The sequence below is a fragment of the Oryctolagus cuniculus genome, chromosome 17 (genome assembly GCF_051225735.1).
Source record: "Oryctolagus cuniculus isolate XC-2025 breed Fujian yellow rabbit chromosome 17, ASM5122573v1, whole genome shotgun sequence".
Lineage (NCBI taxonomy): Eukaryota > Metazoa > Chordata > Mammalia > Lagomorpha > Leporidae > Oryctolagus > Oryctolagus cuniculus.
Window position 1 is genome coordinate 26,336,490 of NC_142883.1, and position 23,991 is coordinate 26,360,480.

At 54.8% G+C, this 23,991-nt stretch overlaps 1 protein-coding gene across 7 annotated transcripts; it reads left to right on the forward strand.

The window, feature by feature from the left end:
* The first annotated feature begins 318 nt into the window (after positions 1-318).
* On the forward strand, positions 319-16,645 carry RSAD1 (radical S-adenosyl methionine domain containing 1). Of its 7 annotated transcripts, XM_089318159.1 has the most exons (11): positions 319-743; positions 1,120-1,245; positions 1,344-1,548; positions 4,071-4,436; positions 4,653-4,716; positions 5,431-5,522; positions 5,738-5,792; positions 6,587-6,690; positions 6,845-7,007; positions 10,564-10,699; positions 14,661-16,645. In XM_089318159.1, the coding sequence occupies exons 1-11, from the start codon at positions 334-336 to the stop codon at positions 14,851-14,853; spliced, it is 1,914 nt and encodes a 637-aa protein (XP_089174285.1). In that variant the 5' UTR covers positions 319-333; the 3' UTR covers positions 14,854-16,645. The 7 variants fall into 7 exon arrangements, with proteins under 7 accessions (XP_089174285.1, XP_089174287.1, XP_089174286.1 ...); XM_089318161.1 differs by lacking the exon at positions 14,661-16,645 and having other exon boundaries at positions 5,431-5,578; XM_089318160.1 differs by lacking the exons at positions 10,564-10,699; positions 14,661-16,645 and having other exon boundaries at positions 5,431-5,578; positions 6,845-8,047.
* The last annotated feature ends 7,346 nt before the right edge of the window (positions 16,646-23,991 follow it).

The following is a 23,991-nucleotide window of genomic DNA, read 5'->3' on the forward strand; positions in this document are numbered from 1 at the left end:
GGCTGCAGATCTCACAGGCGTCCCAATCTGCACCAAATGCCCACCCCCAGCATGTCCAGCCCCAGGTGCCCAGGGTGACCCCCCCCCCCCCCCAGGAGATGGAACACGACTCTCCTGGCCAAGTCAGTTCTCTCTGGCACTGTCCCTCCCGCAGGTCTCCCAAGGGTCAGTCCTCCCATTACTGAATAGTGAATTACTGTGTTCCCCGTCCTGGTTTGTTCCCTCCTGTCGTACAGCGACCTGGTCTTCAGCACGTAGTTGTCCCCAGCGCCCAGCTCTGAGCCAGGCACATAAAATGTGAAGGAACTGACTGAACGAGCTAAGAGCGCCTGGATGGGTCGGGGAACTCGCCCACCACGGGAAGCCAGACAGGCCAGCGGCCCGCCCCGCGACCTTGGCAGAGGTCAAGCCGGCGGCAGCGGCGGCGGCCAGGGCACCCATGTCCAGCAGGTGGCGCCGCAGCCCCGGGACCCAGGCCGTCGGCGCGATGGGGCGCATGCGGTCCGCGGTCATGCAGCCCGGCTTCCTTCCTCCCGGGCAGCCCGCCCGCCTCTGCGCACCCTGCGTCTCTGCACGGGTCCCTGCCCCACGCCGCGCTGGGAGGCATGGCACTGCCTGGCGCCCGGGCGCGCGGCTGGGCGGCGGCAGCAGCGAGAGCAGCCCAGAGGCGCCAGCGCGTGGACGGCGCGAGAGGTTCCCCGCGTCCTGAGCCGGCGAGCGCGCGCGCTGCGCTTTACGTGCACGTGAGTGCGGGGGCGGGGCTGGCGGGGCCCCGCGGCGGGCAGGAGCACGGGAGGCGGCTCCGCGCGAGACAAACGCACCTGCTGTGTTCCCCGGCCGGCCAGCAAGGTCGGGGGTGGCACCTGGAGCCCCGGCAGGGCCGCGTCTCGGTCCGGAGACTTTTACGTCTGTGATAACGCGGCAGCCGGGTCACGCTGCCAAAATGCCTTCCTTCCCGAGCCTTGGTGTTCTTGCGTCCAGGTGGGCGCACCCCCTCGCGTGCCGCCCGCCCGGGGAGAGCTGTGTGGGTTCGCTGGCCGAGCCCCTGCGGACGGACCGCCGACAGGGGTGGGAATACGCGGTGGACTCCCCGCACTCACACTCACACCCCGCCCGCAGTGGCCGTACTGCGAGAAGCGCTGCAGTTACTGCAACTTCAACAAGTACCTCCCCCGCGGCGTGGAGGAGGTGGCCGTGCGCAGGTGCCTGGAGACCGAGGCGCGGACGCTGCTGCGCTTCAGCGGGGTGCGGCGGTGGGTACGGGAACCCCGGGTGACTTGGGTGGGGGGGCAGGCGTCCCAGAGAGCACCCCAACTCTCATGAACCCCAACCTCGTCCTGCAGTGTGGAGTCCGTGTTCTTCGGTGGAGGAACCCCCAGTCTGGCCAGTCCCCACACGGTGGCAGCCGTCCTGGAGGCGGTGGCACAGGCTGCCTACCTGCCTGTGGACTCGGAAGTCACCTTGGAAGCTAATCCCACTTCGGCCGCCAGCTCCAGGCTGGCAGCCTTCGGGGCAGCGGGGGTCAACAGGTTGTCCATCGGCCTCCAGGTAACCCGCGTCACCCGCTCGTTCCAGTGCAGTCGGACCTGCCCTGCAGTCCTCTCTCTTGGCATCCACTCATTGGGCAAACATGGAGCTCCTTCTGGGTGCCAGTGGGCCCTGGGGGGACGCTTTTGCACCTGCGGAGTTGCGGGCAGCCATCCTGGTCCTTTGGCCCCGTGGCCGGGCGTCAGACAGGCCTGTGTGTATGCCAGGCACCCACCTCAGTGCTTGCCCGTGGTAGGTGCTACAGGGTTAGAGACGAGGGGGAGGCAGGCGTTGTAGTCCAGGGAAGGCTCTGCAAAAGGCTTTCAGAATACAGCCTGCAGGGCAGCTCATTCTGGTGGCATCACGGAAGCCTTTCCCGAGGAGGTGACGTTCGGATGAGAAGGAGGAGCTCACTAGCAGAGAGGATGTGGGAGAGAGAGATCACCTTGCTGGCCGGCGCCGCGGCTCACTAGGCTAAACCTCCGCCTGCGGCGCCGGCACACCAGGTTCTAGTCCCAGTCGGGGCGCCGGATTCTGTCCCGGTTGCCCCTCTTCCAGGCCAGCTCTCTGCTGTGGCCCAGGAGTGCAGTGGAGGATGGCCCAAGTGCTTGGGCCCTGCACCCCATGGGAGACCAGGAGAAGTGCCTGGCTCCTGGCTTCGGATCAGCACGGTTCGCTGGCTGCAGTGCGGCGGCCATTGGAGGGTGAACCAACGGCAAAGGAAGACCTTTCTCTCTCTCTCTCTGTCTCTCTCTCTCTGTCCACTCTGGCTGTCAAAAAAAAAAAAATCACCTTGCTTTGGGGGGAGCTGAGAGTCATTCCCTGTGACTGGAGAAGCCAGAGTCGGGGCTGAGACCCAGCTCCTGAACGCCCTGGAGTAGGGAGAACCCCTTTCCTCTCAGGGTGACCCCTTGTATTTCCCTATCCAGTATGCCCCCCCCCTTTCCAATACCCAAGCCAAAGTGTTCTTGCCCAAAAGGTGTACGGCTGATAGCCGGCACATCCGGCTGCCACTCTTCACAAAGTCAGCATCACGAAAGACAAGGAAGGGCTGGGACTGCAGAGTGAGGGCGGAAGGCAGTGTGAGCGCTGGCTGGCCTGGGAGGCGGTGTTGCGGGGACACGGGGCTTCCTTTGAATGTGACTGCGTTAGGTCAGGGTGTTGTATCCGTGTGACATTTCCTGGTCCCTGTCGTCATTGGATCAGGGCCGTGTCAGGCAGTGTCCTTGTTCTTAGCAGGTGCACACGTCAGAATATCAGGGTTGAGGGCCACGATGGCTGTATCGGAGCTGTCTAGCACATGCCCGTGAGCCCTGGAAAGGTGCTCATTGAAAGTGAAGGTCATTTATTTACTTTTAAAGGTTTATTTCATTTATTCGAAAGAGAGAGAGGGGTTAGGGAGAGGAGAAAGAAAGAGACCTTCCCATCCACTGCTTCTCTCCCCAGATGGCCAGGGCGGGCCAGACCAAAGCCAGGAGCCTGGAACTCTACCCAGGTCTTCCACGTGGGTGATAGGGACCCGAGCATTTGGGCCATCTTCTGCTGATTTCCCAGGCACATTAGCAGGGAGCTGAAGCAGAAACAGAGCAGCCAGGACCCGAACCAGTGTTCTGATAAAGGATGCCAGCATCGCAAGGGGTGGCTTAGCATGCTGGGTTGTGATGCCAGCCCCCAGTTTGGTTTAAATTTAAATAGCCACACGTAGCCCTTACCTACCTGCAGTAAACCGTGCCAATTGAGAACATTTTTGATCTGTAGCTTACTTTCAAGTGATTCAGGATGATAGTATAGATGCAAAGGAGATGTGGCCAAGTGCTGTGAACCGACATGCTTTCCTTTCAGCTTTTCTATAAGCTTGGATGATTTCAAACTAGAAAGGACAGCAAGAAAAGACTATTGGCCTTGGAGTTGGGCCGTCCCAAATTCTAGCTCTGACTTTGTGGTGGTATGGTCTTGGTTACGTAACATCTCCAAACCTCAGTTTTCCTATCTGTAAAATGGAGCCAGTGATCAGCGGTTTTTTTTTTTTTTTTTTTTTTTTTGACAGGCAGAGTGGACAGTGAGAGAGAGAGACAGAGAGAGAAAGGTCTTCCTTTGCCGCTGGTTCACCCTCCAATGGCCGCCGCTGCAGCCGGTGCACCGCGCTGATCCTGGCAGGAGCCAGGAGCCAGGTGCTTTTCCTGGTCTCCCATGGGGTGCAGGGCCCAAGCACCTGGGCCATCCTCCACTGCACTCCCTGGCCATAGCAGAGAGCTGGCCTGGAAGAGGGGCAACTGGGACAGAATCCGGCGCCCCAACCGGGACTAGAACCCGGTGTGCCGGCGCCGCAAGGTGGAGGATTAGCCTATTGAGCCACGGCGCCGGCTCGATCAGCGGTTTTTAAGGATGAAATGAAACGTGGGCAGCCTATGGAGGCCCTTCAGTGGCTGGTAGCTCTTGGTGCTGGCTTGACGGCCACCCTCTCACCTTGCAGCTCCCTGCAGATCCCCTCGCAGTCCCCTTGGAGCCGGCCAGTTTGGTTACACCTGACCCTTTCTCCCTAGTCCCTGGACGACGCTGAGCTCCGGCTGCTGAGGCGGACACACTCAGCCAGTGATGCTCTGCGGACGCTGGCGGAGGCCCGCCGCCTCTTCCCTGGCCGCGTGTCCGTGGACCTCATGCTGGGGCTGCCTGCGCAGCAGGTGCGGCCGTGGCTGGGGCAGCTGCGGGAATTGCTACGGCGCTGTGACGACCATGTCTCCCTCTACCAGCTGTCCCTGGAGCGGGGTACCGCCCTCTTTGCCCAGGTGCAGCAGGGCGCCCTCCCTGCCCCTGACCCTGAGCTGGCAGCTGAGATGTACCAGGAGGGTCGGGCCGTGCTCCGGGATGCAGGCTTCCGCCAGTACGAGGTCTCCAACTTCGCTCGCAATGTGAGTCCTGGGGCTGGTGGCGGATGTGGGGAATGGGCAGGCAGAAGAAAGAAAGAGGTAGGGGTGGGCCCAAGGCCTCGTGACCCTCTGCAGAGAAGGGTCCTGACAGGGTGCTCAGACCTGAGGTGCTGGTGGGTTTAACCAGGTGCACTTGTCTAAGCAGTAGTGGAGTCCTTCCTCTCCCCTCTGCACTGACTGTTCCCTCTCTGCCCACAGGGGGCGCTCAGTACCCACAATTGGACTTACTGGCAGTGCGGTCAGTACCTTGGCGTTGGGCCTGGTGAGTTCCCTGTGAGCCACAGAAGGGGTGACTCAGAGAGAAAGGTCGGCCTGTGTGTGAGCCTGGCCACTCAGTCACCTGTCCAGGCCTCCGATTCCTCTCATGTTAAGTGTTCAGTGTATGTTTTAAGGGGCTTGACATCATGATTCTCAATCAGAATCCCCTGGAGGGCTTATTAAAACCCAAACTATGGGGGCCAGAGTTGTGGCACAGGGGGTTAAGCCGCTGGCTGCGATGCCGGCATCCCATATGAGCGCCGGTTCAAGACCCAGCTCTTCCACTGCTGATCCAGCTTCCCTGCTGATGCACCTGGGAAAGCAGTGGAAAATGGTCCAAGTGCTTGGGTCCCTGCCGCCCTCCTGGGAGAGCTGGGTAGAATCCTGGGCTCCTGGCTTTAGCCTAGCCTAACCCTAGCTGTTGTGACCATTCAGGGAGTGAACCAGCAGAGTGGAAGTGTTTCTCTCTTTCCCTCTTCTTTCCCTCTCTTTATTGATCTGCCTTTTAAATAAATAAATACACTGTGTGAAAAGAAAAGCAACCCAGACTGCTGGGCCCTGCCTGATTGGACAGGGCTGGAGCAAGACCCAAGCATTTGCGTTTCTAGATTGTTAGGTGTTGGTACTGCAGGCACTACACTTTGAGACCCTCGGCTTTAAATCCAGTAAGCACCGGTGTTGGCTGCTGGTGATATGCGCTGGTTGTTGATGTTGTCAGGGGCCCATGGACGATTCGTGCCCCAGGGCGCTGGAGGCCACACCCGGGAGGCCCGAATCCAGACGCTGGAGCCTGATGCCTGGATGAAGGAGGTGATGCAGTTCGGACACGGCACCCGGAAGCGCACCCCGCTGGGCGAGCTGGAGCTGTGAGCATCCAAGAGCACAGGCTCTTTGCCCCGGGTCCCCAGAACCACATGTGCCTTGTTACTTTCTGCCTCGCCCACCCCGCTGTGCTCCAGCCCAGGGCTTGAAGGCTGGGAGAGGCCTCAGACGTCTCCAAGGTTTCTCCTTGAATTTCCTTTCAGGCTGGAGGAAGTGTTGGCCATGGGGCTTCGCACGGACGTGGGGATCACCCACCAGGTAAGGGATGGGGTTCACCACGCTGCCCCTGCCCCCTGCATACACACACCCCTCCCCTTCCTCTGGGATTGGCAGCTGGGGGCTGGGCCCTGGCTAGCCAAGGCCTGCTATGCAGAAGCAGTGGGCAGTGTGGTATGATGGTTAGAACCCTCGACTGGGGCTGCAGAGACCTGGGTTCTAGTCCCCACTCTAGTGCCACCCCTCTGAGCCTCTGCCCAGCTGTATGAGGGGGTTGGGGGTGGAGAAGGTCCAGGCTACATGCAGTCCATATTAGGCCCGCGGTAGCATTTGGCCTGCCAAGGCAACTGCAGGGAGGACTTGTAAGTCGATGCAGGCTCATTTTTGAGTTGGCACTTGTGTTTGGCCTGCAAAAGATGTTATAAAAGATCCAAATGGACCCTTGGCAGAAAAAAGGTTCCCCACCCCTGGGATAATGGCTTTTCAAATGTCTTTGGGCAGCGCTAAAACCTCAGGTAGGTGGATTGTGATCGATCTGACTCATCGCTGCCCTGGCTGAAGTCAAGGGCCTAAAGCTCTGGCGAGAGCTGGCCAAGCCCAGACTGGCAGAAGGGGGAGGGGCAGAGGGAGACCCGGCTTGGCCGCAAGGGGGCTTCAGCCTGCACGTGGAACGGGTAGGAAGGTGCTCGCTCCCCCGCTGGCCCACGGACCTGCTGTTGGTGTTCATGGGAGCCTCAGGCTGGAGCAGCCCCTCCCTCACCCCTGTACCTCGCCCAGCCACGTGGCCCAGAGCAGCCCGGCCAGCTCCACACTGCTGGCCCTCTTGCTTCCGCCAGCACTGGCAGCAGTTCGAGCCCCAGCTGACATTGGGGGCTGTGTTTGGAGCGAGCGAGAAGGTGAAGGAGCTACAGGAGCAGGGCCTGTTGCTATTGGATCACAGGTGCGCTGGGGGCGGATCTGCAGACCCGGGGTTGGGTGGGAGGTGTGGGGAAGACTGGTGAGAAGGGGCCTGGGGTGTCGGGCTTGGTCGGGTGCAGGGTCGGGCTGAACCTGGTAAGATGAAGCAGTTGCATCCGGGCCTCTTGGTTTTCCAGGGGTCTGCGGTGCTCTTGGGAGGGTCTGGCAGTGCTGGACTCTCTGCTGCTCACCCTCCTGCCTCAACTCCAAGAAGCCTGGCATCGGAGAGACTCCCGCGTGCCAGATGTTCCCGCATCCTAGGCCAGGCCAGGCGGGCCCTCAGGGCTTCTCCGCTACCAGGTGCTGTCTCCGTTCTGGGTACTAATTGCCTGGCCCTGGCCTCCCTGAGGGCTGTGGTGGACAGCGAGGTGATTTCTAAGCTGGGAGCTGGCATCCCGCATCTCACCAGCATCTGGGGACTCGCAGGCCAGCGTGTGGTCCGGGTCTGGGAATCGCCCTTCCCCCACAGCAGCGACTGTGGACCTTTGCGGTACCAACTCGTGAATGGACTTTGGGATTCTTTCTGCAGGGAGTTAACAGCCGACCTCACTGCCGGGTCATGGTGGGGGAGGGGGCTGCCGAGACAGCTGCGGAGTCCAGAAGACTTAAGTCCTGCTGGGTCTTTTTTTTTTTTGACAGGCGAAGTGGATAGTGAGAGAGAGAGACAGAGAGAAAGGTCTTCCTTTTGCCGTTGGTTCACCCTCCAATGGCCGCCACGGCTGGTGCGCTGCTGCTGGCGCACCACGCTGATCCGATGGCAGGAGCCAGGTGCTTCTCCTGGTCTCCCATGGGGTGCAGGGCCCAAGCACTTGGGCCATCCTCCACTGCACTCCCGGGTCACAGCAGAGAGCTGGCCTGGAAGAGGGGCAACTGGGACAGAATCCGGCGCCCCAACTGGGACTAGAACCCGGTGTGCTGGCGCCGCAAGGTGGAGGATTAGCTTATTAGCTGTGGCGCCGGCCCCCGCTGGGTCTTTTAAGCAGAATGGGATCTAAGGTAGGAGCGGGGTCATTACTAAACTGCTAGAGGCCGTTCATCCCGAGACGTCTTGCCTACACTCTGGGTGTATGTGGGCGTTTGCTAATGATTAGATTTGGGGTAAATCTTTTTAGCCTGATGACTTTGCAGTTCAGCCCCCAGGCTCATTTTCATCACTTGATTCACCGGAAAGGGGTTCGTGGTCTGTTGTACAGAGGCGTGTTTTCTTGCGAAGGGGTGCACGGTCTGTCTGTCTGTCGTACGGAGGCGTGTTTTCTCCGCGGTCAGGCAGATCATCCTCCATGATCAGAGACTCTGGAGACCCCTTGAGCATTCTGTTCCCCCACAGTCATTTGCCCAGCGATTTTTAACATTCATCAATGATCTTTGCCCAAATCAGTTCACACACTGAGAGTTGCAAAAATGTTCATGTCTGACTCGCTCATGCCTTCCGTGTTTAACTGGCCTCCAATCCCTAAAAATAAATAAGTAAATAAAAAACTTTGCTTTTTTTTGGAGATGTTCTACCCCTGGAAATTGCGTGTGGGATGTGTGCATGAGAGAGAGAGAAAGGCGTTAACTTTGCCGCGAACAGGCTCTGGGACAGGCTCTGGGGCGTTCGTACTGTATCATGTCGAAGGATACCAGCTCCTTTGCAATTGGAGGCCTGCTGAGCCTGACCTCCCACTGGGTCATTAAGGAGGGGCGGCCCCTCCTCTCTGGGGAGCACGTGCGTTTCCCTTGTGCCCGGTGGGTGTGAACATGAGTCCTTCTTTGACCCCATGTAACGTGGTAAGTGTGACTGCCTCTCCTGTATTCATAAAGTATTCAGCAGGCGCTAATCATGTGCCAGGCCCTGTGCCGGGCATAGGGAGGGGAATAAGACACACCCCAGCCCTCGAGGAGCTCAGCAGCACATCAGAGATGTGGCAAGTGATACCTTCCAGGGTTGCCAGCCAAGGTGTACAGGCAGGCTCCAAGGTGGGGCACGCTTGGTTCCGAGGGGCTGGGAGCAGGAAAGGAAAGGGGGGGTTCATTCCCTAGGTACCCTGGGGAGCCCGGGGCAGGTTGCAGGGTGACATTTGCTCCCTGGGGAGCCTCTTCCTGAGCCTTCCCCGATCTTGATATTCAAGAAGTGAGCGTGGGGCCAGAGCAGGTGCCATCAGATAACCTGCACCCACTCAGGTTTCTCCCAGCTGCCAGAGCTCGTGCCACCTGAGATGTCCGGGCCCTCCCTTCTGGAGGCCTGTGCGGAGGGGCTGGCCGGGAGCCAGTCCTGGCTGGGGTGGTGTGAATCACCTATGACTCCGCCTGGTCCCACCCACTGTCTGCAGAGGAGTCAGAATATCCAGGAGGGGGAGCCCAGGAGTTCTGTGCGCCCTAAGTGGCTCAGGTGGATTTGGGAACTTTCTTACTGTCACCTCCCATCTTCCATCCCCAGAGGCTGGGATCAGAGCACTGTGGGATGCAGCTTTGTGGACATGACAGGGGCGGTGGGGCTCCTCTCTCCACATCCAAGAGGTCTCATCTGTACTGGGGCCTGGTGTTGTTTTTTTTTTTTTTTAAAGAGGTAGAGAGAGATCTTTTTATTATTCTTATTCTTATTCTTATTATTGACAGGCAGAGTGGCAGTGAGAGAGAGAGACAGAGAGAAAGGTCTTCCTTTGCTGTTGGTTCACCCTCCAATGGCCGCCACGGCTGGTGAGCTGCGGCCGGCGCACCGCGCTGATCCAATGGCAGGAGCCAGGTACTTATCCTAGTCTCCCATGGGGTGCAGGGCCCAAGGACTTGGGCCATCCTCCACCGCACTCCCTGGCCACAGCAGAGAGCTGGCCTGGAAGAGGGGCAACCGGGACAGAATCTGGCGCCCCGACCAGGACTAGAACCCGGTGTGCCGGCGCTGCAAGGCGGAGGTTTAGTCTAGTGAGCCGCGGTGCCGGCCGAGATATCTTCCATCTGCTGGTTCACTCTGCTCTGCACATACTGGGCCAGACCGAAACCAGGAGCCAGGAGCTTCATCCAGGCACTTGGGCCATCTTCCACTGCTTTCCCAGGTGCATTAGCAGGGAGCTGGATAGAAAGTGGAGCCACCAGGGGCCAGCACTGTGCTGTAGTAGGCTAAGCCTCCAGCTGCAGCGTCAATATCCTATAAGGCCGCCAGTTCATCTCCCAACTGTACCTCTTCTGATCCAGCTCTCTGCTGATGGCCTGGGAAAGCAGTGGAAGATGGCCCAAGTGCTTGGTCCCCTGCACCTGCATGGGAGACCCGGAAGAAGCTGTTGGCTCCTGGCTTCAGATCTGCCTAGCTCCGGCCATTGTGGCCATTTGCAGAGTAGACCAGTGAGTGGAAGACATTTCTCTCTGTCTCTCCCTCTCTCTGTCTGTAACTCTGCCTCTCAAGTAAGTAGAAGATGTGGTGAGCACTTCTGGACATCAGAACTTTCTGTTTGATCTAGAATTTTCTGTTCCATCATTATTTGACACTTTTGGTGGGTCCAGGTCAATTGGCCCGCCTCCTAAATGAGGCAAAAGTGCTGACCTCTTTCTGGGACCTCTCTCTAGTTCTGGGTGCCCTGGACTCTGTCCTTGCTGCGAGGCTGTAGCGTTGAAGACCCGCACGGCCCGGGCTTCCTCTCCTTGAGACCATCTACTGCCAGGGAGAGCTGCATTTTCCTCCCACCACTCTCTGCCAAAGAACTTGAAGTCATAATAGGATGGGGTAGGCGACACAATGGTACAAAATATTTGCTACCCCTTGGGGTGGCCGCCTGGCACCCCGTGGGGGGATTCCATGCTCCTGCCTGAAGGGGCTAGGAGACTTCCCGGCCTGGGTTGTAGGAGCCAGTGGCTGTTCCCCGTCTCCTCCCTGCTGTCACAGGGGCCTGCGGTGTTCAGGTGCCAGCTGCCGTGGACGTGAGCAGGACAGAGACGTGCGCGTGCGGATCTGCAGGTTCTTACTGCAGCGTGATGGAGATGAAACTGTCAGATAGAATTTGTCATCCCACCATTCAAAGGTGAGCCATTTGTTCATATTCTAACGTGTATTTTAGCAGAAATTCCTATATACCAATGAATACACTTAGACATATAATCTTTTTAAAAAATGGGGTAATATATGTCTTGCTTTAGAGCCTTCTTGTTTACTATGTCGTCTTTCCCTGTCATAGGTATTTTTATCCTATTCTTAGTGGGCCCCATAGTGTACTACTGCTTGCTTCTGCCAGAAACTTAGTTTTCTAATTTTTTTTTTATGAAACTGACGTTTAGTTTTTAAAAATATTTAAAACTTTTTAAAATTTGTTTTAAACAGAGAGAGAGAGAGAGACAGATGGAGCTCCCATCTGCTGATTCACTCCCCAAATGTCCCAAATGGCCAGGACCGGGCTGGGCAAAGCCAGGGGCCAAGGACTCAGTTCAGGTCTTCCACGTGGGTAGCAGGAAGCCAAGTGCTTGAGCTCTCGCTGTTGTCTCCCAGGGTCTGTGTGCACGGGAAAAAGCTCCAGTCAGGAGCCAGAGCCAGAAATCGAACGCTGGCACTGCAGCGTGGGATGGAGTGCCTGCCCAGGGCTTCATTTTTGCTGATTGTAGACTCTGGTGGATGTGTTCTGTAAATATTTCTGTGCATTGCTTTGACCCTTTCCTTAGGTTTAGGACAAATCACAAGGAGTGGGTTTGCTGCCTCTGAGCCTGTGCTCATGCCTGCCTTGGGGACGCAATGTCACTCCCCCAGGAAGCCTGCCCCACCCTCCTTTTTGTAGCCTCAGTCGTCAGTAGCAAGCGTGATTGTCCCCCCCGCCCCCAAATGGAGGTAATGAGAAGAGAATTCCCCACCTCCCTTGATAACCAGCTCATGGCCTGCCCCCTTAACATTGGCGTCTGATCAGGGTCAGGTCACGGAGTGCAGGGAGGCAGCCCCTGGAGCTGCACGGGGAGAAGACGGAGCTGCAGCCGGCTCCCTGTGTCTCGTGCGCTGCCTCTGAATTCCTCTTACGCAGACCGTCTTTCCACACAACCTCAGGTCTCCCTTCTATCTTCCCTTTTCTTCCTTCCCTTGTTTTCCCTCGGGGATATTTAAAGCCAATTCTCAAATTATTGTTAGACAAATAACATAATGGAAACGTTAGATGGAATTCCAAATGAAACACACAGACACCCGTGATCAGTGGCCCTGGCAAGTTAAATTGTTCTGATTTGCCCGTGTTCTCTGCATCCTCACCCAAAAGCGTGCTGCCTTTTTGCCTGGTTGTGACCCACGCACAGATCTCATTTTGCATTCTGCCCCGTTCGCTTCTTATTCTTCCTAAGTAGTTTTCCTCCTCACTACATGATTCTCTTCTTTCTCATTTTAATTGTTGGACGCTGTTCCAGTGAGTGAATAATTTAAAAATCGTTAGCCTAATGGAAGTCACTTATGCAGTTATGCAATTTTCCCTGTTAGAACCAATGCTGGCTGGTGCTGCGGCTCAATAGGCTAAACCTCCGCCTTGCGGCACCGGCACACTGGGTTCTAGTCCCGGTCAGGGTGCCGGATTCTGTCCCCGTTGCCCCTCTTCCAGGCCAGCTCTCTGCTGTGGCCAGGGAGTTCAGTGGAGGATGGCCCAAGTGCTTGGGCCCTGCACCCCCATGGGAGACCAGGAGAAGCACCTGGCTCATGGCTTCAGATCAGCGCGGTGCGCCAGCCGGCGGCCATTGGAGGGTGAACCAACAGCAAAGGAAGACCTTTCTCTCTGTCTCTCTCTCTCTCTCACTGTCCACTCTGCCTATCAAAAAAAAAAAAAAAAAGAATCAATGCTTCCGTGTGTGTTTTGCTGGGTATGACATCTGCCTTCCTTTGAATGAGATAGCTGGGTCAAAGGACACGGCTGCTTTCATGATTCTTGGCATGAATTGTTACCATGTTTTCCAAACGGCTTTTCTTTTTAATTTTCCTGCTCAAAAAAAAAAAAAAATAATATATGCCGTATTTCAACCACATGGAACAAAGCAGAAATTCTACTACCCAGAAATTACCACCACACATTTGGAAAGCCATCCCTCCAGACGCCTCTTGATGCATAAATACACACATAGATGCTGAAATAAAAATAATTTCTTGGGGGCGGGCGCTGTGGAGCAGCCGCTAAGATGCCCGCTTCCCATATCAGAGCGCCCAGGTTCCAGCTCACTCCGTTTTCCATCCAGCTTCCTGCTAATGCGCGTGCTGGGAGGAGGCAGGTGATGATGGGTCCCTGCCTCCCACGTGGGAGACCCTGATGGAGTTGCCAGTCCCCGCTGTGGTGGGCACTTGAGAAGTAAACCAGGGAAAGGAAGATCCATCTCTCTCTCTCTCTATTGCTCTAGCAAATAAATGAAAATATATTAATAAAGCTTTTTTAAAAATAACGATTGCTTCAGGGGTGGGTGTTTGGCACAGTGGTTAAGACAGTGGCGGCGGGGGTGTGTGTGGAGAATTGTGGTGCAATGAGTTAAGCCACCACTGGAGGCACCAACATCCTGTATCAATCAGAGTGCCTGGTTCTAGCCCCAGCCACTCACTGCTTCCTACCGAGCAACTTGCTAATGCGCCTGAGAGGTAGTGGGTGCTGGCCTAAGTACCCACGTGGGACACCTGGATGGAATTCCTGGATCCTGCCTATTGCAGGCATTTGGGGAGGGAGCTAGTAGCTGGAAGATTCTCTCCCCCACCCCATCATTCTGCCTTTCAAATAACTCTTAAAAACAAACAAAGCAGTGCTTGGGTTTGAGTCTCAGCTCTGCTCCAGGACTCTGGCTTTGTGCTAATGCACACCCTGGGACCAGCAGGTGATGGAGCAAGGACTTGGGTCCCCGCTGCCCATGTGGGAGACCTGGATGGAGTTTTGAGCTCCTGGTTTTGACTCAGCCCAGCTCTGACAGTTGCCAGCATTTAGGGGGAGTGAACCAGCACTAGGAAATCTCTCTCTAATAAATAAGAAAAGGAAAATAAAATACAAGCCATACCAAAGCATAGAAAGTGAAGTGTGAAAATTCCCTTTTACTTCACGTTAATGGGCTCTGGACATCGCATTTCGGGGTTAGCACAGTGAACTCACGGCCATTGGTGGTGCAGACCCAGGCTTCCAGCCCTCCTCTGCATCTCAGTTCATAGCTTCCATCCCCGCGGTCTCCATGTGGTCTACTGGAGCCATCATGTCCGCATTCCAGGCGACAAGAAGGAGAAAGACTGGATGGGCGAGAGCGTGTTTGCCTCCAGATGGGTCAGCCCCCTCCAGGGGGCTTTTGCCGACGTCCACCTGCCTCACACCATCAGTTTGCTTCTAATTGGCTGGCCTTGTCCACAGGGAAGCTGGGCAGTGTCACTACAGAGCTGCCCCACACCCATTGCCCCAAAATACAAGGCTTTAGCTAATTAAAAAAAAAAGATTTATTTATTTATTTATTTGAAAGAGTTACATAGAGAAAGGAGAGGCAGAGAGAGAGAGGTCTTCCATCTGCTGGTTCACTCCACAGATGGCCGCAATGGCCAGAGCTGCGCCGATCCAAAGCCAGGAGCCAGGAGCTTCTTCCGGGTCTCCCACATGGGTGCAGGGGCCCAAGGGCTTGGGCCATCTTCTACTGCTTTCCCAGGCCACAGCAGAGAGCTGGATCGGAAGTGGAGCAGCTGGGTCTCGAACCGGTGCCCATATGGGATGCCGGTGCTTCAGGCTAGGGCATTAACCCACTGCACCACAGCCCCAGCCCCAAGGCTTTAGCTAATTTTAAAAAGGGGGAGAAAGAAATGGGTGTTGAGGCAATTGGATAACCCTGCCACCATGCATATCCTTTCCCAGTTCTTTTCTCTAAATGCAGATGTGTAATGCAGGTGTGTATACATGTGCACAAGTGAAAATAAAATTTAGAGGGACCGGCCCCAACGCTTACTTGGTTAATCCTCTGCCTGTGGTGCTGGCATCCCATATGGGCACCGGGTTCTAGTCCTGGTTGCTCCTCTTCCAGTCCAGCTCTCTGCTGTGGCCCAGGAGGACAGTGGAGGATGGCCCAAGTGCTTGGGCCCTGCACCCGCATGGAAGACCAAGAGGAAGCACCTGGTTCCTGGCTTCGGATTGGCGCAGCGCCGGCTGTAGCAGCCATTTGGGGAGTGAACCAACAGAAGGAAGACCTTTCTCTCTGTCTCTCTCACTGTCTATAACTCTACCTGTAAATAAATAAAAAAATAAATAAAAAAAGAAAATAGAATTTAGAAATAATGTGTAATTGTTTTAATTTACATTTTAAAGGTTTGCCAACCAGATGAAGCGTTCTCTGTTAAGCATTGGTTTGCTAATTGTGTTGTGTGCTCATGGGAGCCCTTTGCATGTTGAACCCAGGAGAGCTGTGGTGACGTCCTGGCGGAGGCCAGGGACTGGGTAGATGCCAGTTCACGGAGAGATGCTGCAAGTCAACAAACTTGCTTCAAGGAGGGCTTCCAGCGTGCTAGCCTTTTTCTCTTTCAAAGATTTTTACTTTTTTGGAAGTGAGCCTTCGAGAAATTTCAGCGACATTTAAATAGTTGAGTCCATCTGTTGCCTTGTGATTTTCTCAGGCATCCTTCCTCCTCCAGAGATGTGGTCACCGAGGAGGCGGGCTGGTGGCGGCGGCGAGGCCCCCCTGGGTCCCACTCTCAGCCCTGGTGCTTCGGTTATTCCTGGGCAGGTCACGTCCCTTATCCAAGTTTTAGGGGTGTGTGTGTGTGTGTGTGTGTGTGTGTGGTCACTGTTTATTTACTTATTTGAAAGAGCAACAGAGATCCACTGGTTCACTCCTCCAAATGACTGCCACAGCGCAGGCTGGGCCAGGCCAAAGCCAGGAGCTCACAACTCCATCCAGGTCCCCCATGTGAGTGGCAGGGGCCTGAGTACTTGGGCCATCTTCCCAGGCCCATTATCAGGGAGCTGGATAGGAAGTGGAGTAGCCAGGACTCCAACCAGCACTCAGGTGGGATGCTGGCCTCACAGGTGGTGGCCTAACCCACTGCACCCCAGCCCCAGCGCCCCCCTCCTGCTTTTAAGAAGCAGAAGAAAGGTCAGTGTGTTCTTGCACCTGCTTTTTTCCAAGTGCCGTTAACTCAAAAAAAAAGTCCACAGGCCAGAGCGGCACATTTTGGGTGGCGGGTTCACTCCTTCCCAGTGCCCTGGGCGTGCTGGCCTAGGGAATGCAGATCCTGGACAGGAATTCCTGGTGCCTGACAAGACAGCCAGACCTGCCCTTTTCTTGTGACTCCACGAACTTTTCCTCCTGGCTCCGTGGGGAACTTGTCACCTGGGTAGCTCTGAGGGTGTGTGCCACACGCCTGGCAGTGTCCTGGCGTGGCCACCCACACTGAGTGACTCCTCTTGGCAGCGCCAGCAGGTCAGGCAGGGATGGCTCCATTCCTCAGCTGATCTGTCCAGACAGGGACCATGCCTACCTGTCTCCCAGACGCCCGATAGCCGGCACGCCCAGAGTGTGCCTTCTCTTGCCCCTCCCCCCTCTGGGTTTGGTCTCTCCTGGGGCTCCTCCCCTGACCTAGAGCCTTGGGGCCTCCTTTCCTGCTGTCCCTGACTCAGCCTGGGCCTCCCCCCTGCCCCCAGACCTGACCAACTGCTGAGCTGTCTTACAGTAATTAAGACCCCAGGGAGGGTCTGGACAGCAGGGATCGGAGGCAGGGCCTTGGCGCCGGGAGCCTGCGTTGGATCCCTGAGGAAGCTGCTATGGAAATGCTCGCCTCTCAGTCCCCACCAAGCACAGCCCTGCGGGTTAACGCACAGACAGTAAGAAGTAAAGGAGCTGTGACAACTGTCAAGTTGGCAGTCCTAGCAGCGCACAAGCTTTGAGGGTCCCTGGACAGTGAAAGGAGCCTACTCAGCGGAGCCTGCTGGGCCACAGGAACTGTGGGAGCTCCCCTTAGGGCCCTAGAGAGTGGGCCTGGATCCCAGGTGCTCTGTGAGCTGCCTCCCCATGGGCAAGGTGATTCGACTTTGTGCCTCTGTTTTCCCACCTGCAAAGTGGGTGCCAATGATATTCTCTACCTTGTGTAGTTGCTGTAAACCTTCAAGAACTTAGCACCCAGTGCAGGCATTTGGCTTAGTGTTTAAGGTGCCGCTGGGGTCACCTGCATCCCACATCAGAGGGCCTGGGTTCGAGTCCCAGCTGCACTCCCAATTCCACCTTCCTACTAATGTGTGCCCCTGGGAGGCACCGGTGATGGCTCAAGTAGCAGGGTCCCTGTCCCCTATGTGGAAGACCTGGATTGAGTTCTAGGCTCCCAGCTTCCACCTGGCCCAGCCTCAGCCACTGGGCCAGCAGATGTGAGTACTTTCTCTCTCTCTCTGCCTTTCAAATAAAACAATAAATAAAAATTGAAAAAATGAAGCACCCATAACTAAGTAAAAGTAAATTATCTTTCATCAAAATTTATAATTTTGTGCATTAAAGCATACTAACAAAAATCTACAGAACAGGAGAAAATATTTTCAAATCATGTATCTGACAAAGGCTTAATATTTGTAATAGATAAAAGCTGCAAATCAACAATTAAAAGACAATCCAATTAGAAGTGGAGAAGGGGACAGCATTGTGGCACAGTGGGGTCAGACAGCTGTTGTGATGGTTTCTCCTATCAGGGTGCCAATTCAAGTCCCAGCTGCTCTGCATCTGATCCGGCTTCCTGTCAGTGCACCTAGGAAGGCAGCAGATGATGGTCCAAGTGCTCGGGCCCCTGCCACCCATGAGGGAGACCAGGATGGAGTTCCTGACTCCTGGCTAGACCTAACTGTTTGGGGCATTTGGGGAATGAACCAGTGGATGGAAAATCTCCCTCCTTCTCTCTTAGTATCTCCTGCTCCCTCTCTCTGTTGCTCTGCCTTTCAAATAAATAAATGGATCCATCTTTTATAGAAAATAGAACATTTGGATAGACATTTATCCAAAGAAAATACAAAAATGCCCAACAAACACATGAAAAAGGTGATCACCATCCTTAGTCATTAAGAAAATGGAAATCTAAACCACACTCACCAGGATAGTTATAATACAGCCTTTTTTTTTTTTTTTTTTTTTTTTTTGTAAAGGAAAGAAGTCCTGGCACATATGTGGGAAAATTGGAACCCTCACACGCTGCTGGTGGGAATGTAAAATGGGGCAGCTGCCATGGAAACGGTTGGCAGTTCTTCCAAAGTTAATCCTAGGTTTACCAGATGACCAAGCAACTCCACTCTTAGGTATATACCCAAGAGGATTAAAAACATATAATCATACAAAAATGAGTATGTAAATATTCATAGCGTTATTCATAATAGCCACGAAGTGGAAGCTGCCCAGTGCCCATCAACTAATGAATGGGTAAATAAAGGCGTGAGGCTGCGTACTACATGGTGAACCTTGGAAACACAAGAAGTGAAACAAACCACACCAGAGACTGCATGGTGCATGAGTTCATGTCTGTAAAATGTCTAGAATGGCAAAGCCATAGAGACAGGAGGTAGTTTTCAGGGACACGGGGTGGGGGGTGGGGGGAAGAGGGATGATGAGCGGGTATAGGGTTTCTTTTGGGGTGATGGAAATGTTATGGAATGGGAGAATGGTGATTGCACAACCTTGTGGATATACTAAAAGCACTGAATACCACTCCCCTCCCCCCCCATACAGAAGGTGGGAGCTGGGAAGTCAAGTCAGGTCTCTCACTGGGTGGCAGGGACTCAGCTTCCTGAGCCCCCGCTGCTGTCTCGCAGGGTCTGCGTTAACAGAAAGCTGATCAGGAGCCAGAGCTGGGGACTGAGCTCAGGTGCCACCTTAACCTCCAGACCAATCACCTGCCCCTGGGCTGTACACTTTAAAGTGGTGAATTGTGTATTATGTAAAATCCTAGGCAAATGATCTGGTTTTTAAAAATGAGTCAGCTCATAGACTTGTAAAGTACTTGGGAGGCTACTCAGTAAGCCCTCAGTGAAGTTAGATGCCACTTAGTTTAAACTCCATTGCATTTGTGGCTCCATCTGGATCAATGAGAGGAAGCAGTAATCCTAAAAGGAGCACTGTCTTTCGAGAGCGAATTTACATATTTCCTCTTCTTTCACTTATTTTCATTCTCAGTCTGGATTTGACATACTTTATACTTGTAAGATACACGGAAGCCTTTAGGTGTTGTTTCTACATTTTCTCTTCATGATCACTTTTACTATTTTTAAGGTATGAAAGGGGTTTCCAAGGCTCAAGGTTTTCAAGGCTTCTTGTGAAGCCTCCACTGGGCTGAGTTCAGGGCCATCACGTGGCAGGCCACCTCTCAAGGTGAGGCCGGTGAGAGGGCAGGATGCGCGCTGACCTTGGGATTGAAAGACCTGAGACTGAGTTTAGCTCCGTTGCTTCCAAACTAAGTACCTGGGTCAAAACTAAGGCTGCCACACTTAGCAAATACAAATACAGATGCCCAATTCAGGTAGACAATGCATGTGTTTTTAGCGTAAGTATGTCCCAAATATTGTACAGCACATACTTAGACCAAAACGGCAACAACAAAGCACCACATTTGTTTTACCTGAAATTAAAACATAACTGGGCATTCCGTATTTTATCTGGCAACTCTAGACAGGGTTTCCTTCCTTCCTTCCTTCCTTCCTTCCTTCCTTCCTTCCTTCCTTCCTTCCTTCCTTCCTTCCTTCCTTTCTTTCTTTCTTTCTTTCTTTCTTTTTTAAAGATTTCTTTCTTTAACTGAAAGTCAGAGTTACATAGAGAGAGGAGAGACACAGAGAGAGGCCTTCCCTCTGCTGGTTCACTCCCCAAATGTCTGCAACAGCCGGGGCTGGGCCAGGCTGAAGCCAGGAGCCAGGAGCTTCTTCCAGGTCTCCCACATGGGTGCAGGGGCCCAAGCACTTGGGCCATCTTTTGCTGCTTTCCCAGGCGCATTAACAGGGAGCTGGATTGGAAGTGGAGCAGCCGGGACTTGAACAGGTGCCCATGTGAGATGCTGGAACTGCAGAGGTGACTTAACCCACTATGCCACCACACTGGCCCGTGGACTCTTTAAAATTTCTATGAAAGCAGTTTTGAGGGAATCATAATTCTCACAGCCCACCCTCTCCAATGTTTTTGCCATAGAAGAGACTGACTCAGAGAGGTTAAGTGACCTGGCCCGGGGTTATCTGGCTAGGAAATTCTAGAGCTGTGGTTTGAACTTGGGTGTGTCAAGGGTAGCATGATCTGCTCAGTGGGGCTGCAGACGGATCTGCACTGACCTACTTACTGAGAGCAAGGGAGCCGTGAGTGAAATCTGCGAGAGCAGAAGCTCTCACTGACTGAGAAGGAGCATTGAAATCGACAGTTGGAGAGTCAGATTTTTCAAACGAAGCAGAGAGAGATCTCCCACCCAATCGTTCACTTCCCAGATGCCCACAATGGCTGGGTCCCAGCCAAAACTAGGAGCCGGGAATTCCATCCAGATTTCCTGCATGGATGGCGGGAAACCAATTTCTGGAACCATCACCGCTGCCTCCCAGAGTCTTCATTTACAGGAAGCTGACATGAGGAGCTGCAGCCAGGACTCGAACCCATGCACTCCCTTATGGGGTGCAGACATGTTAACTGCTAGGCCAAACGACAGTCCCCACCTCAGAATCACATTTAGAGCAGTGTTTCTATTAGTTTCCTTTTACTGTCACACAAATGACCACAGACTTAGTGATTTAAAACAACACTATGGGGGCCCAGTAAAGCCTCCACCTGCGGTGCCAGCATCTCTTATGGGCACTGGTTCCGGTCCTGGCTGTTCCACTTCCGATCCAGCTCTTTGCTAGTGGCTTAGGAAAGCAGCAGAAGATAGTCCAAGTGCTTGGGCCCCTGTACCCACATGGGAGACCCGGATGAAGCTCCTGGCCCCTGGCTTCGGATTGGCTCAGCTCTGGGCATTGCAGCCATTTGGGGAGTGAACCAGCAGATGGAAGACCCTTTCTCTCTCTCTCTCTCTCTGTCTCCCTCTCTCTGCCTGTAACTAACTCTGCTTCTCAAATAAATAAATCTTTTTTTTTTTTTTAAAGAAACACTATTTGTTGTGTGACAGCCTGGAGGTCAGAAGTCTATAATCCCCAAAGTCGCAGAGCTGAGCTCCTCTTGGTGGCTTCAGGAAGAAACGCGGGCTTGCGTTCCCAGCTCCTAGAAGCTGCCCCATTTCTTGGCTCACGGCCACTACACTCCAACCTCTGCTTCTGTCCTGGCTTCTTCCTCTCTGACCCTGACCCTGACCTTTCCACTTCCCTCTTTTAATGACCCCAGTGGCAACATGGGCCCACCGGATCATCCGGGATCATCTCCAGATTGCAAGGTCTTTAATCCCATCTGCAAAGCCGGCTTGGCCACAGAAGGTAGGATATTGGCAGCAGCTTCCAGTGATTAGGTGGTGCGCATCCTTGGGGAGCCATTACTCCGCCTGCCACACCATCCAAGAGAGAAATTGTCTGGGGGATTTGCCTGTTCTGGACCTTAATTCCAATCCCTTTCATCGGCTGCATTTTCAGAGGATTTCCACTCGTACTTTTGCTTTGCTGCTTGCATCGACTGTGAGAAGTGGGTGAGGGTGACATAGCGACCACCCTGGAAGGGAGGAAGTCCCAGGCTGGGTCTCACAGCTAGAAAGGGAGGAGGCCTCCTGCTCTTCCACCTGCATCCCCCGACCCCCTGCAGCTCCTGGCCTGCATCTCCAGGACAGTAGGGCGATTCCTTGGCACCCCACTCTAAGCAGACGCCCCGGGGGAGCCAGCGCCCTCTGAAGCACCAGCCTCTCCTGACCAGGACTGGGAGGAAGCGGTGTGGCCCGAGAACCTTCTTTTTCCTTGGGGAGCCTCACACAGAGCCCTGGAACTCAGGGGCAGGCAGACAAGACGGCTCTGTGTGCACAGGACGTGCTGGGGGAGAGGCTTTGGTGACAGTCCTCCCAGGAGCCTGGGGTTTGGCTGCTGGGGGCGGGTAGCCTGCTCTCTCCCGTCCCACAGATGCTGGAAGGAGTCTCACGAACCCACGGCTGCTTCTCTGAGCATCCCTCTGTGCCATCCACTGTGGAGCTACGTGAGCTGGATGCCGTTGCTGGAACTGGGCTCCAGCCGTGTGACTCGGTCAGGCCAGGCCCTGCTCCCTGGAGTTTCTGCTTGAGCCAGGGCAGACAGATCCTTGAGAAGTGTGTGTGGAGGAATGTGAGGGTACAAGACAGGATGAGCTGGCACCGCGGCTCGATAGGCTGATCCTCCACCTAGCGGCGCTGGCACACCGGGTTCTCGTCCCGGTCCCCGGTTGCCCCTCTTCCAGGCCAGCTCTCTGCTGTGGCCCGGGAGTGCAGTGGAGGATGGCCCAAGTGCTTGGGCCCTGCACCCACATGGGAGACCAGGAGAAGCACCTGGCTCCTGCCTTCAGATCAGCGCGGTGCGCCGGCCGCCGTGTGGCGGCCATTGGAGGGTGAACCAATGGCAAAAAAGGAAGACCTTTCTCTCTGTCTCTGTCTCTCTCTCTCTCACTATCCACTCTGCCTGTCAAAAAAAAAAAAAAAAAAAAAAAAAAGGATGAGACAACAGAGGGTGACACAGGCACCGTCCCCACTCTAAAAGGATGAGGGGGCTAGTGTGTTGGGGCCCAGCAGGCTAAGGCAGCATCTTATATTGATTGGAGCGATGGTTTGAGTCCCAGCTACCCTGCTCCTGATCCAGCTCCCTGCTAATGCACCTGGCCATGCAGTAGAGGAAGACTGGAGAGCTTGGGCCCCTGCCACCTATGTGGGAGACCTGGATGGAGTTCCAGGTCCCTGGCTTCAGCCTGGCTCTGCCCCAGCCCCAGCCATTGCAGCCATTTGGGGAGTGAACCAGTGGATGGAAGATCTCTCTCTCCCTCTCTCCCTCCCTCCCTCCCTCTCTGTAACTCTGCCTTTCAAATAAATAAACTAAATCTTAAAAAGTAAAGAGGACAGGGGCTGGCTCTGTGGAACAGTAGGTTAATCCTCTGCTTGCCACACCGGTTCTAGTCCCGGCTGCCCCTCTTTTGATCCAGCTCTCTTCTATGGCCTGGGAAAGCAATGGAAGATGGCCCAAGTCCTTGGGCCTCTGCACCTGTGTGGGAGATCTGGAGGAGGCTCCTGGCTCCTGGCTTTGGATTGGCACAGCTCCAGCTATTGCGGCCATCTGGGGAGTGAGCCAGTGGAGGGAAGACCTCTCTCTCTGTCTCTCCCTCTCACTGTCTATAACTCTACATTTCAAATAAATAAATAAAATATTTAAAAAAAAAGTAAAGACAACAAAGGCAGTCCAGGCAATAGCAGAGTTGGGTACGGGCACGCATTTCACTCCCAAGTTCCTGTGTTCCTAACCCATACTCTAGGTAGCCCCCAAAAAATCTCCCGTGTGGTCTGCTCAGGTCTCTTCAAGAAGGGAAGGAGAGGAATTTGGGTCTGGGGGTGGTGTCCACAATCTGCACTTCTTCCCTGAGGCTGAGGTCAGTCCATGGCAATCTTCCTGCTGTTCCCTGAGCAAGGTGCAGCAGGAGCACAGTGGGGCGTCGTCGGTGATGGGCAGGTGGAGGCCGGATGTGGCTGAGGGTGGATGGGAGGGGCATGAGCCAGGTGTGTAGGGAACACAGCTAGGTGCAAGGGTGGTGAGCCGGATGTGAGGAGAATGAGCCTGCCGTGGTGGTGGTGGTGGTGGGGGTGGCCAGAGGGAGGGGGGACCAGTGGGGGTGACAAGGAGTGGGCCAGGTGTCTCTGACAGTGAGACAGAAGCAGGATGAGCAGGAGCAAAGGGGATGAGCTACATGTGAGGGGCTTGAGCACAGCCTGCCCCCAACCTCAGGTGTGGGGTGGGCGGCTGTCCCTGGGCAGTGGTTTCTATTTAGAGAGGGACTGTTGAGCCTCTGGACAGAGCAGCTGATGCCCTGCCTGGCTCTTGGCTGCGTGGAAATAAACAGACATGAAGCAATAGCTTATGCCCGGTCGTCTGTCGGCATCTCCTCCCTGGGCTCCAGGGAGCTGCTCAGAGCTGCCAGTTGGGAGGCCACTGCTGGAGCCGTGGAGGCTAAATAAATGATGCTGTTTCTGAACTGGGACTGCCTCCGCTCTGGGCCTGTGTTGGGTCCTCGCCTGCAGAGCCTGCCCCTGACTTGCCTGTTGAACTCTGGTCTGTAGCTACATCTCTAGCCGGCCTCAAGTACTACCTCCTCCAAGAAGGCCGCTCAGAGAATCCATTCTGCAGTTGCCAACTTGCAACTGATGGCTACCTCCTGAGCACAACAGTTCATCAGAGTAGCAAATCTGCTTTCAGATGGTCCACCTCTGCGTCTAGAACAC